General features: G+C 38.4%; 1 protein-coding gene across 6 annotated transcripts; it reads right to left on the bottom strand.

The window, feature by feature from the left end:
- Nucleotides 1–600: 600 nt before the first annotated feature.
- On the bottom strand, nt 601–6,128 carry PPDPFL (pancreatic progenitor cell differentiation and proliferation factor like). 6 transcript variants are annotated; one of them, XM_085537395.1, is made up of 5 exons: nt 6,081–6,128; nt 5,654–5,812; nt 2,706–2,795; nt 2,516–2,615; nt 601–2,129 (listed from the first exon to the last, which is right to left on the bottom strand). In XM_085537395.1, exons 2-5 carry the CDS (start codon nt 5,685–5,687, stop codon nt 2,117–2,119), a joined length of 237 nt encoding a protein of 78 aa, XP_085393521.1. In that variant the 5' UTR covers nt 5,688–5,812; nt 6,081–6,128; the 3' UTR covers nt 601–2,116. The 6 variants fall into 6 exon arrangements, with proteins under 6 accessions (XP_085393521.1, XP_032298611.2, XP_015711053.2 ...); XM_032442720.2 differs by having other exon boundaries at nt 2,516–2,618; nt 6,081–6,116; XM_015855567.3 differs by lacking the exons at nt 5,654–5,812; nt 6,081–6,128 and adding an exon at nt 3,890–4,095 and having other exon boundaries at nt 2,516–2,618; nt 2,706–2,791.
- Nucleotides 6,129–18,518: the final 12,390 nt, after the last annotated feature.

Genomic DNA, 18,518 nt, shown 5'->3' on the forward strand with positions numbered 1-18,518 from the left:
CTGGGCAGCCTGGTGTAGTGGTTGGTGACCCTACACACATCAGGGGGGCTGGAACTAGATGACCATTGTGGTCCTGTTCAACCTAGGCAATTATATGATTCTATGTTCTCATTTCTCCAATTTTCCATTCAAAAAATAAAGGGGAGGTTGATTGGTTGTGGCCTTTACGCTTTCAGTGCATTCTGCACCTTACTATCTGACAAGAATAGGACAGAAACAGTTTAAGCTCAGAGAGCAATATGGAAACTTGTCACTGCACTTTTCACTTGTTTCTGAATCCTGTATTACTCATGAAAACAAGGGATATGGCAATTTTTTCCTCCATGGCTTCAAGCTTGTTCAGAAACAGCCACAATCACCCTTCTGAAACCAGTAGTATGAGATTGTTCATCCCTTCCTTTACAGTGTGTCATTATAGAAAAAATGTGACTTTTAGCTTGCTCACATTCCATCTCTCGTCTTCATCTCACATTAAAGTTTAAAGTGGCTGAAGGAAGAAAGGCATTCCCTTAAGTTTTCAGTGGGAATTATGAATTTTCCTACTTCGTGTCATTAAAATAAGAAAGAACCCACCAAACACAAAACAAACACTGAATACCATTTGTATTGGAGGCCCAAATTAAGTACCGATTAAATCTTTATTTATTTAAAAAAACAAACAAAAAAAACAAAAAAAAAACCATTAAAAAATCACATACAACAGTTCATTCTGTATACTTAGAAGAAGGACAGTGATGAAATTGCATAGTGGTGATAGGGGAAAAATGTATAACAAGGAGGATTTGAGGATTCCTGAAACCATGCTTCCATTGTTGCATTCTTTTCTGTTGTCATGGGGCAAACATTCATTGCCTACACCAAAACCAAAGCAGTCACTTGATACACTTCAGAGTTCTAAGCATTACCATGACAACCACTAATCTATAATTTAAAAAAAATTTACACTTACATTGATAATGTTTGCTATTGTTGCTTCGTCCAGTGTTGGGCAAAGGCCAGGTAGATTTAGTGACGGTAGATTAAAATAAAATTGCACAGATAAACACACAGAAGCAACGTAATTCCAGCCAAATATGTTATTTTCTATGACCTTTGGTCCATTTTGTAGAACAAACAATCACCTACTGCTTTGCAATGCTGAAGACCAAATGAAAACATACTACAGTGTATTTCAATAGCATGTATCCTGACAAAGACAGACTTTGTTATTAGCATTAGTGTTATCACTTTGAGTTGAATACTTTGCCAGCTCTTACACCTTACAAATGAAACTGATGGACAGCAATGAATGCTGATAGGATTAGTCACTTGAGAACAAGCAGGTCTTTCAAATGCAGCAAAGAAGGTGAGAGTAATTTGAAAGTAAAACAGAGTTGTGAATATCAACCCTGATTGAGATTACTCATCTGCTTGGAAGATGTCAATGTCCATTATGATTACCTCTCTGCTGTTCTGTCCTCAAGTATGAACATGCACAGATGTGAATGAAAAGTTTATCTATGTATTTGTGGTTGGTGTCTACATACCCAGCTGGATAACAGCAAACTGATTATTCCTTCTCCATGTAACTGGGCTTTCTGAAAGCAAAGCTATTAGCAAGCATCCTTGTGAATTCTGATGCCTGTAACTGATACAGAAGAGTTGGTAGAATATGTACACAGTACAGTAGTGTAGGACTGATCTGTTTGTGATGCGTTTACAGCAGTGAAGGTCTACAGAGCTGATATCTTAACAGGTAAAACTTCAGGTAAGTATTCACCTATAGCGAAGCCATTCCATACACATACTTTTAAACCTATACTATCTTACTGTCTTTTTTTTTTTTTTTTTTTTTCTTAAGTATCCAAATTAGTCATCAGGATATTTAATCCAAGTAACTTTCATTAGAGTCATCTAAAATTATAGCAACTCCATAATGAAGACGGTAAACCATGGACATGTCCCTTATACAGCAGTTTTTAAGCTACTGACATCTTTTGAAAGTACACCTTCCTTCCCTCCTTAAGGTTTTGTTTTCTTCTTGCAACTGAACCCAGACACTCAGAAGATCCCAAGCCTCTTGAAAAAATAAGTCCGTGAGCAGTATCTCAGACAGTAATCCAGCTTGCTTTCATATTCAGCTGTTGGTACTGCAGAAATATAGATTCAAAATGGTTAGGAGTAGAATTATTGTAGTTTTTGCAGAGGAACTTATCTGCAGAAGTTTTGGTTTCATTCATATTAACTTTTTAATATAAAGTGGAAATGCATAAATGGGAGGACAAGTGCAGTGGGTAGAGGATTAAATAATTATCGCTCTACAAATGGCAGTAACAGTCACTATCGTAACATATAGTATGAGTTCAGTTTTTACAATGTAAACATTGGCAGCTTCTAAAGCCATACATTTGGGGAATCTTTTATTTAAGTCATCAAAATAGCATTGTGCCCCCAGACTGTTTTAGCCTTGTTTAATAGCACTTCTACCAAAGGAAAATGGCTCAGTTATCCCCATCACTGCAAAACCAGGACTCACCTGCTTGCTGACAGTGTTTTTCTGCCAAAAGTTGGTGGAGATGGTTCACAATGGAAAAAGCTTTTTATCCACCAGCATTTGTCGAGTAATTCAGGCAACCCTGCTGAAAGAGAAACAGCCCTTGCCATTAGACACTCAGAATAACAAACAGGTGAAATCCAGAAGACAGTTTGGAAGCAGAGAGCAGTACCATGAAATGCTTTGTCCTGTTCTGCACCGCTCACAGGATCGGAACAGCAGGAGGAGCTGGAAGAAACGCTGGATTCCGAGTTCTGCCTTGCTGTTCACAGAAAAGAAGGACATCTTTAATAAAAAAAGATGGATACATTTCCATGCCAATTTCTCAGAATTGCTGCTATCTCAGAGGAAGCAACCTAAAAGATAAGATAAGCTTAGCAACAAGTAGTTAGCTACAATGTGACTTAAATATTTTATGTACCATTTCACCATGGTTGTCCAGTTGAAAGCTTTCACATAAATTGATCTCTCATCACCTGAAAGCACACTGAGATCTGCTTGTCAAGCTTTCACTGAAATCAGTTATGTGCCTTATGATCATCACATATACATTGTACAGGAACCAAGTGAAAGGAAGGGAAGGGAAAGGAAGGGAAGGGAAGGGAAGGGAAGGGAAGGGAAGGGAAGGGAAGGGAAGGGAAGGGAAGGGAAGGGAAGGGAAGGGAAGGGAAGGGAAGGGAAGGGAAGGGAAGGGAAGGGAAGGGAAGGGAAGGGAAGGGAAGGGAAGGGAAGGGAAGGGAAGGGAAGGGAAGGGAAGGGAAGGGAAGGGAAGGGAAGGGAAGGGAAGGGAAGGGAAGGGAAGGGAAGGGAAGGGGAAAAAAAAAAAAAAAAAGGAAAAACTCTAAACTTCTGTACTTTCCATTGTGATACAACTAAGAGTACCATCCTTGCACTACTGGATGGTGAACTGTCTAAGAGACCTTTACAAGACCAGGTGCACTCTCAAAGTATTTCAGGTATAGAGAAACAAGAATGTGTACTGATTATGCATTCTGTCTAAGCCTGCAAACGCAATATAAAGTACAGCTTGAAGCCAGGATTTGTTGAGCTAATGCTTTGTCAATGTCACAGTTTATAATAAAAAGATTGATACTGTGCATTCTTAACGAACTATTCTACAGGCAGAAAAGTGCACATGAATAACCAGAAGCAAATACTCATTAAAACTGTAGCTCCTATGGAACAAAATCACATATATCCCCAAGCAAATAATAATAAAATAAAAATAATAACTAAAACCACACATATAGCAAAACCCGGCTCTTGCCTCCAGCTCATTCATATGAAATCCTTTCTAACTTTCTCATACTGCAACAAACTCGGAGGCTGGGGGGCTGCCGGGCCCTGAGCACTTACTGCGGTAATACTGGTTCTTGGCCAGGAGGCATCCGGCAGAGGGTACTGAAGCCATGGCTGCAAATAGAATGCTTCTCTCGGTATGAAACAAGTAAACAAACACGGGGCTTCTCACTCTGCAGTGAGTGCCTGCCCGCGTCCCGATCGGCCCCTATATGTGTCGCGGGCATCCCGCCCCGGGGCAGTGGGACGGGACGGGACAGGACGGGACGGGAGAGGTCAACCCGCCCCACAACGCCAGCCCCGTGCCGGGCCCCGCCTGCATTCCCTTAGTGCCAGCAGCAGCCGTGCAACACAGACGGGGGGTGATCAACGCAGCCTAGGGAGTGGGGGGGGTGAGGGGTGTCCTGTACCTCCGAGCACAGTGGATAAAAAGTTTTGTATTGTTTTTCTTTCCGTAAATAAATGCCCAGCTATTTAACTGTATTGGTCAAACCTATCCCACAGCAAAATCTGTCCTACATTATGCTACTTCACCTGACAGTTAAGGTCAGGGTGGACTGAGCTCTAAGCAACCTGCTGTAGCTGTGGATGTTCCTGCTTATTGCAAGGAAGTTGGACCAGGTGACCTTTAAAGATCCCTTCCAACTCTAAGGATTCTATGATTCTTTCAGAGTGGTGTAGAGCGAGTCTGCGCTCTTTGAATTGCTGCTGATCCACAAGGATTACATCACTTCTTTTTTTTCTTTTGTAACATGAGTTGTGAGTAAGGACACAGCCGTGGGCAGTGCGTGATACCATCTTACTGTGACTCATTTGACCGCCTGAGCGCTGTGCCTTATCTCAGATGATAAGGACATAGTTCACAGCAGCTCCTCACCTGCTTGTATGGAGAATAAGCATGCTGCAGGGAGTATACCTGTAGGATCAGACTCATAAGCAGGCATGCCAGGTGAGCATAAGGCACCATATGCTTTCCTGGGCCTTTCCATCGACCTCCCATCAGAACCCAGGCTTTCCTAAGCAAAGCTTGAAGGATTACCTTTGTCAAAACTGCAAGATTGAAACAGAAAATGGTTTGCAGCTTAGCTAGTAACAAGCATATGTGTGAATTACCTCTTACGTTTATCTTGTTATGTGAAAAATCTACAAAAGCACAGAGCATATTACAGGTGCTCTGATACACCATTCAGAGCATATGTCCCTACCTGCTGCTGCAGCTCCTTTTTCCTTTTCTGAATATCTGAAAGTTGCTCAACTTTCAACTTACTTACTCTATCAGTCACCTCTTTTCCTGTCTCATTATGATTTCCCACTTTGAGACTTGTGTTATTCGTGGGCAGTAAATTTCTGTACCACCTCATCACCAACAGTAACCAGCTCTGTGAAATTTTGCTTGCTTCATGGCTGCATGTGTGTTATTTAACTACAGCATTTTGCATTGAAATGACTAGGAGGCATTACTTACAAAACAACCTACGTATTTTCTTAAGTTAACACGTGGGAATTCTGAGATTCAAAGCAGTGAAAAGAATCCAGAAAGATTTGGTGTCTTATTTGAGAGAAGCCTAGGACTTAATTTTCTATAACAATTTAGTTCTATGCCACACTTCATTTACCTGCTTACAGCTCTCATTGACTTCAGATCCAAATTTAAGTACTCAGTACATCAATAAATTAGATTCTCACCAGACTAAAAAAAATTGGTTAGGGGCCACCTATGATAAATTTATTGTAAGTAACACACATAGCATTAATTACAAACTCAGGGGCAAGGTTATAATTTAGCTGTCAGGACAGCAGTCGATTGCTTTGAATACTGACCTGTTCTTTTCTCCTTTGGAAGCCTTTCCTGCATTCACTACTGACTTTTCAGCTTCTGTCATGAACACTGTAGAAGTCCTATTGAATGTCCTTTAAGATCCGTCTTGCTTCACAAGTTTCAGCTTTTATCCATGTTTTATGCCTAAAGAGGCAGAGATCCTGTAAAACAAAGGGTATGTAATCACAAGCTAAATGTAATCACTAAAAACAGATTTATAGGAGTATTTTCATCTTTTTGACTAATACAGTGACCTTAAAAACTATTCCTTTAACATTTGCTTGTGCATAATTTTAAAATAAACCAAACACCAAATTGTATGTTATCCTATGAATCATGGATACTTTTGAAATGTATAACTTGGATCTAAAAATTAAATTCATATGACACATGAGCTGAACAGATCTCCCACCTAATCCCACACATTACCTGGTATGACCTGTTCTTAGACATCTCAGCCACAACAATAAAAACAGTCTATTTTGAGCTTTATCTTGAAGCCGATCTGTAAATTATTTGCTAGAAAAGGTTTATCTAATAAACACATGTACTCTTTCAGTTCTTGGAATACATGAGCACAAAGCCCATCTTTTTCAGGAACTTGTTTTGAGTGTTTTATTCTACTCACTTATGTGTCCACTTAAAATTTTCCTTGTTGCTTAGCTTTGCAGAAGAGTAATGTAACATCTGAGGTCGTACAGCGTTACTTCAAAGCTATGTCCCCTGAGTGACTGTACAGGTATTGACTTCAGTGTTCAGAGAGAAGAGAACAATTTCAGTGACAGTGTCCTTCCGCACAAATATAAAGGAAGGTGTCTTTTTTGTCAAGTGGAGCACTCCCTTCTCCCCACATTCTCAAAGAGCAGATTTTGCACATCCTAATTGTCCAGTCTTGTTGCCTGCTCACAATTAGCATTTCAATCAAGTTTGTACTGAAATTTAAGTCACTTTTATTTGAAGGGAATTGGATTTTAATTTGATGGTATGAGAATCCATGAGAAAAATGGATTTCCCTGTGCAGGACTTTGTAATACGTGCATTAACATTTTAAAATCATTTCTTTCTTATATCTTTCAATAACTCTAGTTATTCACTGTCTCAACAACTTGTTTTGCGTGCTACAATTGAGAGATATTGAAAGGACTATGTATAAGGAGGCTTGCATTAAAGAAATGAAGTAGCTCCATTATTGAAACAATCTTTGCTGTGCTAAAACTAATTACCAAACCTGTTGGATTTGTTAGCTGTTTCCAAGGAACAGGGCCACCATTTACCTTTTCCTTCATTTGTTTTACTCTTCAAATATCCCTTCAAGCCAGACAGAAAATGTGGTCTATCAAAAACAAGATAGTTTGAGGAGCAGATGACGAATTAAATGGCAGTCTGTGAGGTAGCAAGGGAATGAAATTTTTTGTCATGTGTAACCTACAAAAGAGACACAGAGACAGAGTTGCTCGATGAGAGACTGACAACAGAAGGAACTGGGAAAGCAGAAGTTGCAGTGGGTGGCACCACTGCAAGTCATCAGCTCTCTGCTAACAACAATTTAGTCACGAAGAAGTTGCTTACTGGCAGTTTTGGCACTTCTCAAAAAAAAATATTTTTAATCTTTAATTTTCTAGGTATTACTGTTAATATTATGGAGAAAAAATACTTCATCAAAGGAAAATTATTTTTGTTACATTTCTTTTGTGCAAAATATTGAAGTTTTTGTCTTAATTGTTGTTGTTTTTTGGGGAAGAAACCACAGCAGTCTCCTTGTAAGTTTAACACATCCATAGAGATCATACTGAAAGAGTAAATACTAACGTTTAGACTCCATACAGCAAACCTTTGAATTATACATCTTAGCTGAAATGCCAACAAATGTAGGAAAGACACATCTTCTGACCTGTAAATGGAGTTGTGAAATACCATATTCTAGGTTGTTACAAAAATAATGCCTCCTATTTATTTCCATGGAAACTACAACAGATACAAAGAGCATAATAACACTGTTTGACAGAGCAGAATCTCAGCTACAAAGTACTATTTTTCAACAATAGGCATCATCATTAGCTACGCATTTTCAGCAGGGGTTTGAAAAGCCTGGATGCTGTGCTAAAAAATCTGCACCATCAATGAATGTCAGTGGGTGGGGGTGCCATTTTTTCAGAATGGAGGAATTCAGAGACACACCTTTGCTTCATACACACTTCCATGTCAGATGCCATTTTGTCAGACTTCCCCTCTGCTGCCATCTGTCACATGGCAACAACACATAACAGAATATCAGTGAGAAGGTTCAACCTCTACATCTGTACCACCAACATCTGCCTCTGATGTCATGGGCCAGCATAATAAAATAGGAGGCATTGGTTTTGGGGCAGCCCTCATATGCTGCTGAACTGTTGATAAAACTTCGTGCACTTACAGATAAATATATCAAATTTTTGAAACTGTTACAAATTTGTCTTTTTTCAGTTCTCTGTCCCAAGGAATGCTACATTTGTGAGAAAACCAACACATTTTAATGTGTGTCATTTTATCTTAGCATTTAATTAAAACATGTTTTTCTTTAGATCCAGGTAAAACAAGCTGCAAAAGCTTGATTAAATTCTTGCAGCAAGCTACATTTTCAAGGCCTCATACGAATTTTTCATTTCTCAAGTATTCCAAAGAAAAAACTGTAAGGCCCCAGCATCACAAGATAGGGGGAATTTAATTATATCCTTAAAAAATAGAATATGCAAGTAAATAGAATGTAATGGAATAAAGAGAAGTTGAATCATAGGTATGTTAATATACCCCTTCAGTATATCCCTGGGGATTTTAGTATCTTTGTCTATTTTGATTCAAATATATATTTTATTGCATTTATTTTATCTACTTTTTCTGATTCCTGTAAACAGTACTGAACAACTATATTAACTAAGTTCACTCTAAATATTATGGATTCTTCTTTTATAAACACACAGCAGTACAACATTAAATGTATACTTCACAGGAGATACAGTAAAATAATGTTAGGAAGCATTTTGTCATTAATTTAAAAGAATGTGTGTAAATGAAATTAGGAGGACTACATAAATACTGGAATTCACTGCATCTCAACTTTATGCTGAAGACTGTTCCCCACATCTCTTGGAGCCTTCTAAAATTACAGTTGTGTCTGTATAGACAAGATATATTGATATATTTCTGATGTTATTCTCAAGTCCCATACCACTGACTGCCTCCTAAGCATGGAGTACACACAGGCTCTGCTATGATTCATTTCTGTACTTATTCTCTTTCTGTCCTTGCAAGTAGCATGGCCTCAGCCTCACCACATTGGATACAACCTGACACCTCCACTGCTCTGCAAGGACATCTTAGAAGGTGCTTATAGCCTATCATTTACCATAGCATAGAGACACCATTCCTCAGTACTGAGATACGATACTTTTGACATCCCCATTTCTTGGCTAGTTGCTTTGTCACCAAGCCAAATTCTCAGAAGAGAGCAGTATGATGTGCAAAAGGAAAAAAAAATAAAAATAACAACCTCAAGGAGCTTGTGAACAAGAAGCACATATTCATAATTTTGCAGCTGGAAAATGTCCCATTCATCTATCAACAGAGCTGGCCCAGGGCACCAAAGAACTCTTTCAGATTTAAGAAGCCAAAAATAGTATAAATGTATGTTTAGGTTAGAACAAACTATCAGGACAGGCTATGTTATGAGATTCCTATATGGTGAGGCAGCTATGCCAAGTTGTCAGATGATTGTGGCCTTTTTGATGTTGGTGACAAGTTCCCTTGCCCCTGCTCTGTCTCCAAAACATAGAATCACATAATCATAGATATTGGAGGGGACCTCTGGTGATCATCTCGCCCAACCTTTGCTAAAGTAGGTTCCCTATGTCAGGTTACACATGAAAGTATCCAGGTGGGTTTTGAGTATCTGCAGTGAAGGAGACTACACAGCCTCTCTAGGCAGCCAGTTCCAGTGCTCTGTCACTTTCAAAGCAAAGTTTTCTTCTCATGTTCACAAAGAACACCTGTGCTAACATCATTCTGAGTCCAGTGAAGGTGGTTAGAACGCTGGAGAAATGTGTTCCTTCTAGGTCACATAAGAAGAAATGTCAGTCCAGCACATACAATTGTCCTGCCAGCACTGAAATTCTTCACACAGCATTGCTTTTTGGGAAGCTTCAAATCATACGCTGCTACAGGAACTCATTCTGCCAGAGTGAGTGGGTACTCATGCCTGAGAACAAGAAAAGGGGCTTAATCTCTATGTGAGTGACAAATGTCCTCTGGTTTAGTGAATGCCATGTTATCAGAAGAACCTGAAAGCCTTATTCAGGCGGCTCATTTTTCTACCATGATGCTCTTCTCCATACTATTTTGGATGGTTGGATGTTAGGGGAAAGTTCTTTACTAGAAGGGTGGTTAGGTCCTGGAACAGGCTGCCCAGTGAGGTTGTGGATGCCCCGTCCTTGGAGGTGTTCAAGACCAGGTTGGACGGGGCCCTGGGCAACCTGATCTAGTAAATGTGTATGTTTGGTGGCCCTGCTAGGCAGGGGGGTTGGAACTACATGATCCTTGAGGTCCCTTCCAACCCGGGTAATTCTGTGATTCTGTGATTCTGTGATTCTGTGATTTTTATCTTCTCTAACAGGTAAGAGGTGGGATTTCCTGCTGATAACATTTTAGAATTTCTTCAGAAGGAAAGCAACTGATGCAACACAATGGCAAAGAAGGAAGTTGTGTAGCATCACAGTGCAATAGAGCATGATCTCGTCCTGCTTACTTCAAGTCTCATCTGTCCTTTAGAGCACTCCAGTCCTCAGAAGTCAATTTGTATATAGATGATACTGATACATCACATCAAGCCTGGTACAATTTCACATTGTGCACAGTATGCTCTGAAAAGAAAAGCACTGTGCAGCTCCATAACCAAGAACTTCAACAACACAGCTGTTTACTGCATTCTCAGGTTACTGTTTCCATCTCCACAGCTACTGTTAGTTGGAGGACATTCGCACACGTTCCTGCAAACCTGTATGTTATCAGTGTATCTTATCTGCATGCTGTTTTTTCCTATCTTGTTTTGCTTGGATTTGGTCTTTGACCTAGTTTTCCGTCCTCCTGTTTGAATAAACATGTTTGAACTGTTGAAGGCATGTTGATCTCTCTTGTTTTTATGATTAATTTTGGGACTCCAAAGGCTTCATCTTCTTGCATGACCAGCTGCTGCAAGGCAGCACAGCCAGTTCCTGGGGAGTTCAGGGTCCAAATCTAGAAAACAGCATGAAGAGCAGAGAGGAACTCCAAAAGGATAAAGGCTTTCAGAAAAGGAGAAAACAATGTTGTGCCAAGTTGACATTGTGCTTGAGAACCTGAAATGTTGCTTAAGCAATATAGACTACATAACACTGCAAAGAGACATCCTTCTTAGGCATGCCAGGCTCCAAGATCTCAAGGCCTTTGGTTGGATAGGAGGAAGAATGATTCTCTTTCTGTTCAAGGCAGAGAAATGTTTTGATTTCTCCTTGATGAAATGTACTAGAGGGAGATGAAGCATTTTATCCATCAATCTTGGGCTACCTAATACTTTCATCAGGTTTATCTACAGAAACTGAATCATACCAAATGACATGACGATGTCTAATGCCATTTCATCATATCAAATATGATGTAGAATCAACAAAATGGATTTTTAGACTGATGTGCCTCTAGTGGAAGTTATCTGGGAAGCTCATACTATACAGATCTCTCTTCTCCAAATTATTAAACTCTGTTTAATAATAATTTAATTCAAAAGATTACATACAGCTACTTGACTCAAAATATCTGTCTCCTTGCCTGCCTTGTGGAAGTTTCTTCCGTTTTTCTCTGAAAAATGAGAACTTAGGTCTGAATGGAGGATTGTTATTTCAGAAACCCAAGTATACTTGTATTAGAGTTTTTCTATCAGGTTCATTGTAGGTTTTCTTACCCAATATGCAAAACCTAAAAGTAGACAATGGTCTATAAAATACATTCAGTAGTATAGGCAAAATATAACACAACTAAATTACATTTTCCTTTTTAACTTCATTTGTTCAGTGCTTTTTGTACTCCTTATTAGAATATCTTGCACAAAGTGTTGTGTTCAGCCACTAGTTTACCAGTAAAATGAATGATAGGCATTCTGTCATTTATCTTCATACTATTGAATTACAGCATTTGTTAAATGATTTTTTCAAGGATCAGCCTCATCTGTGCTCATTTCCCTTACTCTGCTTAAGTGAAATCTTTCCTTCCATTTTGCTTGTGATGTATTTAAATTAACTGCAACTTACTGGAGTGAGTTCAAGTCCAACAGATCTGTTATAAATTTGGAAATGGAAGGCATTTCACACTCTGTGTGAAAATTGACATTTGGCAGAAAACTGGAATTGGCAGAAAACTGGAATTGGCAGCAACTGAAAAGGTACAGCAAATTCTTATGCATGAGATCACAGATTAGGATTAACAGTGATTTGTTCCCTCTATCCCTTCTCCTATTTCCCATCTTTTCATATTTGTGAAAATCAAATCTTTTCCCCTTGAAAAATTTTGTTGCCAAACCCACCAAAATCATAGAAGGCCACTGAAGCCTTCTAATGTGTGATAGCTCCTAAATATAAAACATTTCAAACTTTCTAGTGGATCAGAGAAACAAGGTGAAACTGTCATTTTATGAAGAGCAAAAACAATTATCTGATTGTTAAAGACTTGGGAATGTCCTGGCGGATATAACATAAGATGTATGCCTATCTTGAGTCAATATTTGGAGGATCGAAATGTAATGACTGCCTCTAAGTATTAGGCATAGCAAATGCAGTGGAACTGGTAGCGCAAATGATACAGATTTGCATTTAGAGTTCAGAGATGGTCAAACCAACCCAAAATATGAATTCTGTTGAAAGCCTCTAAATCTTCTAAACTGTTCTTTCTGCAAATAAATTGAGTTACAAGCCCATGACTGTGAAGTTTCACAGTATCATAGATGCCTCCTTTGGAGGCTTAGCCAGAAAATGAAAAGATAAGTATTGAATAAATATCTGGGTTGAAAATCTGAGGCTTAATGTCTTCTGTGGGAGAATGATTAAAAAAAAAAAAAAAAAAAAAAAAAAAAAAAAGAAGAAGCAATAAGATTACTGCTAAACCTATTTAAGTTTCCTGGCACCACTCAGTTTTAAATGACCTGAAAGAGAATGATTCTTCAAAGAAGACAAAGGAAAGGACTGGAGGAAACTTGGAGAAATTGACTGAACTGACAAGCTGAACAACCTCTTGAATTGTGATAGGCAGCAGCACAGCCCAGTGACAAAGAAAATAAGAATTCATGAATTAATCTATTCCTTCATATGGAGAGGAAAAGAAAGAAAAGAAAAAGAAAGGAAATGGCTACCATAACAGAGAACTAAACCAGAAAACTTTCTCAAAGCGATTACTAAGTGTCCTACACTCGATTGCTAAAATGATTTCCAGCTATAGACTGAAACAGAATAGATCACTGTCAGATCATCCCCACATGTAGAGTGAAATTTCAATTAGGCAAACTTAGGCAAATGTCAAATCACAATTTTAAACTAAAAAGAGAATGTTGAAATTACATATTTTCAGTGTGAATAGTACAATTATAAAAAAATACATGTTGTCCAAAGAAAAGAAAACTCAAAATGATGTGAGGTGGACCAAGACTGTCCTTTTTCACATTCTGAGTTAGTATAGCACAATTTTATTTTCTTACCCTGCTTGCAGTGTTGCAAACTGAAGACATACGATCCCTTCTGTACCACAAAGAAAGCTTGATATTCTGCTTGTCCTATTACAAGAGCCGCTGTAACATGTGAACTTTGCCAAATATGTGGAAACTAGATAATTTTAAGGAAATGATCTTTTTTTCATGTGAGATGTGATGATGTTACAGTTCTAACAGTTTATATAAACTTCAAAATCAAACCAAATTTAAAAGAAAAGCTGACTGAATAAGTAATTTAAGAATAATTAATCACTCAGTATTCGTGTATTCATAAGCAAAATTGTACATAATTTCAAAATTTGACTTTCTTTTTCAGTTTCAGTTTCCTTTTACCTACCAACCATGGATAGTAATGTTTCTATAATGGAACTATAGTGCTCACCAAACACCATGTTTTCTGAAATCTCTTCTGTGTTTGGGGAACTGTTATTTCAGAGTTTGCCAACATAAAACTTTCTTTAAAATATATTTTTTAAACTTTAAACATGTCTGTACAGCACTATGAGGTTTTCCTTCACAAAGTTCTCTAAAACTTAACACAGATTGTCATGGCCAAAAATGTACAATGCTGTATTTGAAACTGTAATCTATAAACCTATGCAGTACACAGCAATAACAATGCACACATCCTGTGATCCTGACTCCTTAGAGTCTTTGCTGTGGAAGTGTATCATCTGCAATATGGACATCAGGCACAAAAAAATCAAGGATAACAATGGCTCTGACTTTTACATGTACATTTCATTTCATTGAGAAAAACAAAATACTGAACAAAAATACTTAATGACACAGCACTACTACTGCGGTTGATAATGGAACAAAAACTGTTCCCTGCAGATTGCCAGCTCAAAAGGAGTAATAGATTTGCTGCTGTTCATCAGAAGTTACAACTTGCTATGATAATAATGACTGTTATTGAATGATTACTTGTTACTATACTAAATGAACCAGACATTGGTCTTTCCATGTAAAATGGATGTTTGAGCAGGAGCATAGATAAAATGCACCTGCACATCTGTCATTAAGTGAATCCATCATTGGCAGCCTGAGCAAATGACTATAGACTAAAGAAATTAGAAGATAGTACCCTTTCACATCTAGTCCTACTTTTCAGGAAAAAGTATGTAACATGGAAAATTTGCACAGTTAGTGTACACTTCTTTAAACATGAAAATAAGACCATCTGGCATACTTATTTGGAAATGGAAATTCATTTTTCAAATGCTTTCTTTACTACCTGTAATTATGTAAAAGTCCAATTAAATGCTTAAAGATCTAGTTATCATACAGAAGTGAGGAATGCAGTGTCTTAAACTAATCTGTGCTTGTAGAAGAAAAGCTTTATTCAGGATAGAAGATGTGATCAAATGCTCAGTTATCTGATAAATTCTAAATATCTTCAGTAAATAGAAAGTGTAAAGCTATAGGAAATAACTAAGGCTTCATATAGTGGTTCACTATATAGCTTCATATAAGGCTTCAATAAGTCTTTGCTTATTACATTTTGCTATTCTTTACATAACCAGTAAATACGCTCTGATTGCTTGTGCGACCAAATAAAGATGTACGGAAAAAAATGTTTTTGTATATCTGTCTCAGCACAGATGCAGAAAATGGAGTATATGAATTCAGAGAGTCTAGAAATATCTAGAACTGGGTTGTGCAACCTGTAAATTTCACCTCTGCTTGGCTCATCTCACTTCTCTTTAGATTTTCCAGCAGCTCAGCTCTTCCAGATCAGCCAGGAGAGAAGAGCTTATAATCAGATCCAAGGGCTCATATTCACTCCTTCACCTTGGAGAAAATGAACTGCTGTCAGCAATTGAAGGTAGTTGTCAATTCCCTGGGTAAAGTACAGTCCTGCAGCCACTAATCACAGGCTGTCCTCACTTGTTAATGCAACAGCTGCTGCCAACCTGAGAGGGTGAACTGCTGCCACATGATATTTGACCAACCCTCTTGAAACCCTTTCAGGTCTGTCAGAAAGATACTGAGCCAAAATTTTAAGAGGTAATTTTTAAAAAGAGCAGCTTTTCATAATACCTTCATTTTTCTTATAAGCTACCTTTGGGGACAGGTATCTCTGCATGACAGAAAGTGAACGTAACAGAGAGGTAGAAGTTAGGTGAGCTTTCAGAACGAACCAGGTTTGCTCAGTGCTAGCTTCAGCCCCCTGTAACTTGCAAGACTGATACTGTTGGCCTTTAGAAGGGTTAGCACCTGGACAGGAATCAAGAGGAGTGTTTCTAAATAATTCTGAGGATTTGGTTACAGGTTCACTTCAGTTTATCAATACACCTCTACCTTTATAGATTCATTTGGGAAGCCTAAGGACACCAAACCCCCTGATATTAATCTTAAAAATATATATTTTTATTTTCACTCTTGTTAACTTTAGCTATATAATAAAGCGCTGATTTCTGATTGATTAGCATATTGAAGGAAGTATTCCCAAGTAATAGCAGTTCAAATTCAATTGTTTGAATCTTTGTGCAGGTGCAGTTTATAATATGCAGAATTTCTGGCAAATGTACACAATATGGTGTTGCCTCTATCACAACAGCACATCAAGCAGGGTTGGCAAGTCAGAGATAAATTAAAAGCCAGCAAGCTAAGAGTGAACTCTACATTCACTTGACTTCATTCAGGTAATTACTGTGATTTTGTCCATATATCACAGATAGTTTTAGTTTTTCTGCTTCATCAGAAAGTGGAGTACTTGTGATAGCAACATAAAATATCATCTGAAGCAAACTGTATTTCCGAATATAAAAACAGTGATTCAGACACAGTTCATTGACATCATTCATTTTAATCATAATCCAGTCCAAAAATTATATGCCTTTTTTTAAAACTATAATGACTCATTTAATTTGCCAGAAGCACAAAAAACAAACAAAAATAAGATCAGAAAATCTTACTACAGAATTTTGCAATTTTTGTTTACAAAGTATGATTGCAAAATGTAGTTCTAAGAGTTGCTTGTATCAAATTGCTACTCATTTTGTGGTTCTGAAACTGATAAGAACTTTGACAGTTCTGAAACAAATAGCCTTTGTGAAAGCACTGCTTCTTTTCCCTCAATTAATTTATGTAGGGCTTCTCTCTGGAGCTGTTAAATCTCCAGCATTAACATTTCATAGTTAAATAAACTTAGAAATTATGAACTTATGGTGTAATTTAGTCCTGCCACACCTCACTGTAGGCAGAAGGATGCCTACAAACACTTGAACTGGAAAACAGAAGACAGCACAGTTCCTGCCTCACAGGGACCAGCAGGGTGACACCAGCAGCACCTCAGAGCACAACAGGGTCTGTGCAGCAGCAGTGTTCTCGCAGAGAATTTCTCTCCTTGTGGTGTCCCTGCTGTACTAAATGGCATCCAGGTACTAAATGGAGTTTGGCTCACCTTCCTCTCTGCAGTAGCAGCTGGCTCAGCTTGGAAAGAAGCCTCCCTTGGCTGCCTTATGGCTCCAAATTCCACCTCCTGCAAATTCATAGCATCTTGCCAAAGGATCATTAGAGTCATTTTTGTCATTTTTGAGCCTGTTGGAGGAAAACGGAATAATCTTAACACCTACCTAAAATTCTCACATTTTCCACATATTTCAAAGCAAGTATTCAAACTGTAATAGGGCCTGGAAATGCTTCATTAGCACTGATTCTTTATGTGTACAATTAACTGATTTATTAAGAAATCTTACATGTAGGTGTTAGCCTGTTCACCTCTTTCTTTCTTTTATGGACCTGCAATACTGCAAGTAGGTAAGCAGTTAGGCCACGTCTGTACTGTTCCCATGACCACCATGTTTGCCTTTTTTCTATCTATCCCAAAATCCTTGCAGTTCCCTTAGTCTGCCACAGGTAAATTCCTGCTTTATCAAGGATGAAGTCCTTAAGGCCATGACTAGAATAATGCAGACTGTTATATCAACCTGGAAAGATGTCTCTTACTCCTTCTCAGAATGTGGAACCTGTAGGACCACTGCCTGCTTTCATTTTACATCAGTGTATTACAACAAGCTGCAATTTGTGTGGTGGACAAAGGATAAGAGAGACAGCAAAAAGCTCTGGATAGCTCCAGCCTCAAGGACAGTAAAACCTATCAACCTGGATGATTTCTGGATGGCTGCTAGATCTTCTCACTCTCCTAATGTTGTACCAGTACCAGCTGAATCTCTGCTGTTTTCTGATATGCTAATAGCGTGGCAGATATCATCATCAAATTCAGTTTTGCTGAGACTTGATGCTTCTGGGTGTGGATCACAGACCCTCCTGGTGATTTACATTTATGTGTGTTTAATTTCTGAGTGCAAAAGATTAGTTTTATGGACCAGTATCTCAGTAACTGCACCATGCTGGTGACACATCACACCTCTTTTTGTGTCTCCTTTCCCAGCTGAAAAATGTATGGGCATTTCTTCTTGGAAGCTCTTCCTGCCAGGCTCCTACAGGTACATGGCACTCTGGTGTTAGTAAATCTGTTGTGGTTGTAGATGGAGTGGAAGTCAGCGGGCCACCACCATCTGCTCCTTTCCTGTCTGGTGAAAATCCACATCACCCTGAATATTTGCTCTACATTCAAGTGGAGGAGTATGCTCAACTGTGCTAGATGTCATGGTGACATATTTTCCTTGATGGTGCTCCCTGGGTGGGACTTACCCACAGGAGCTATCAATCCATCAAATTCCACAGATGCTGAGAACCCCAAGGCAATTCATACACACAAGAGTGATTTGTGTGCACATCTACTTCAGGTTTTTTTCTCAAAAAGAGAGAACACATCTCAGTAAAATTAATATCCATTGATATCAGGCACAAGGTACAAATGGTATATCTTCTGCTGGCTCTATGCAACACTGTCCGCATGACTTCAGTGTCCATGGGGGTTTAGCTACATAAATAAATCCAAATGGCAACTGAGGTTCTTGCAAGCCTGATATGCCCTTCCTTTGAAATTGCCTTTCCATGAAATCAGCTCAGTGTTAGGTATGGAAAATGCTGTCATATTCATTGTGATTTAATGAATGCTCTAGAGTCTATGCTATTACGATAAGGATCTCTTTTCTAGCCTAACTGGCTGCAGAACTAGAAATATGTAGTTAGCT

The sequence above is a fragment of the Coturnix japonica genome, chromosome 2 (genome assembly GCF_054131305.1).
Source record: "Coturnix japonica strain WE chromosome 2, WE-NBRP24, whole genome shotgun sequence".
NCBI lineage: Eukaryota > Metazoa > Chordata > Aves > Galliformes > Phasianidae > Coturnix > Coturnix japonica.

Excerpts from the sequence above, each read along its gene's own strand:
- PPDPFL (XM_015855567.3), bottom strand. The coding sequence starts at position 4,059 with ATGCCCGCGACACATATAGGGGCCGATCGGGACGCGGGCAGGCACTCA. Across the intron at positions 2,792-3,889 it reads CAAGAACCAGTATTACCGCA|GCAGAACTCGGAATCCAGCG; the intron begins GTAAGTGCTCAG and ends GTGAACAGCAAG. Across the intron at positions 2,619-2,705 it reads ACAGGACAAAGCATTTCATG|CAGGGTTGCCTGAATTACTC; the intron begins GTACTGCTCTCT and ends TTTCTCTTTCAG.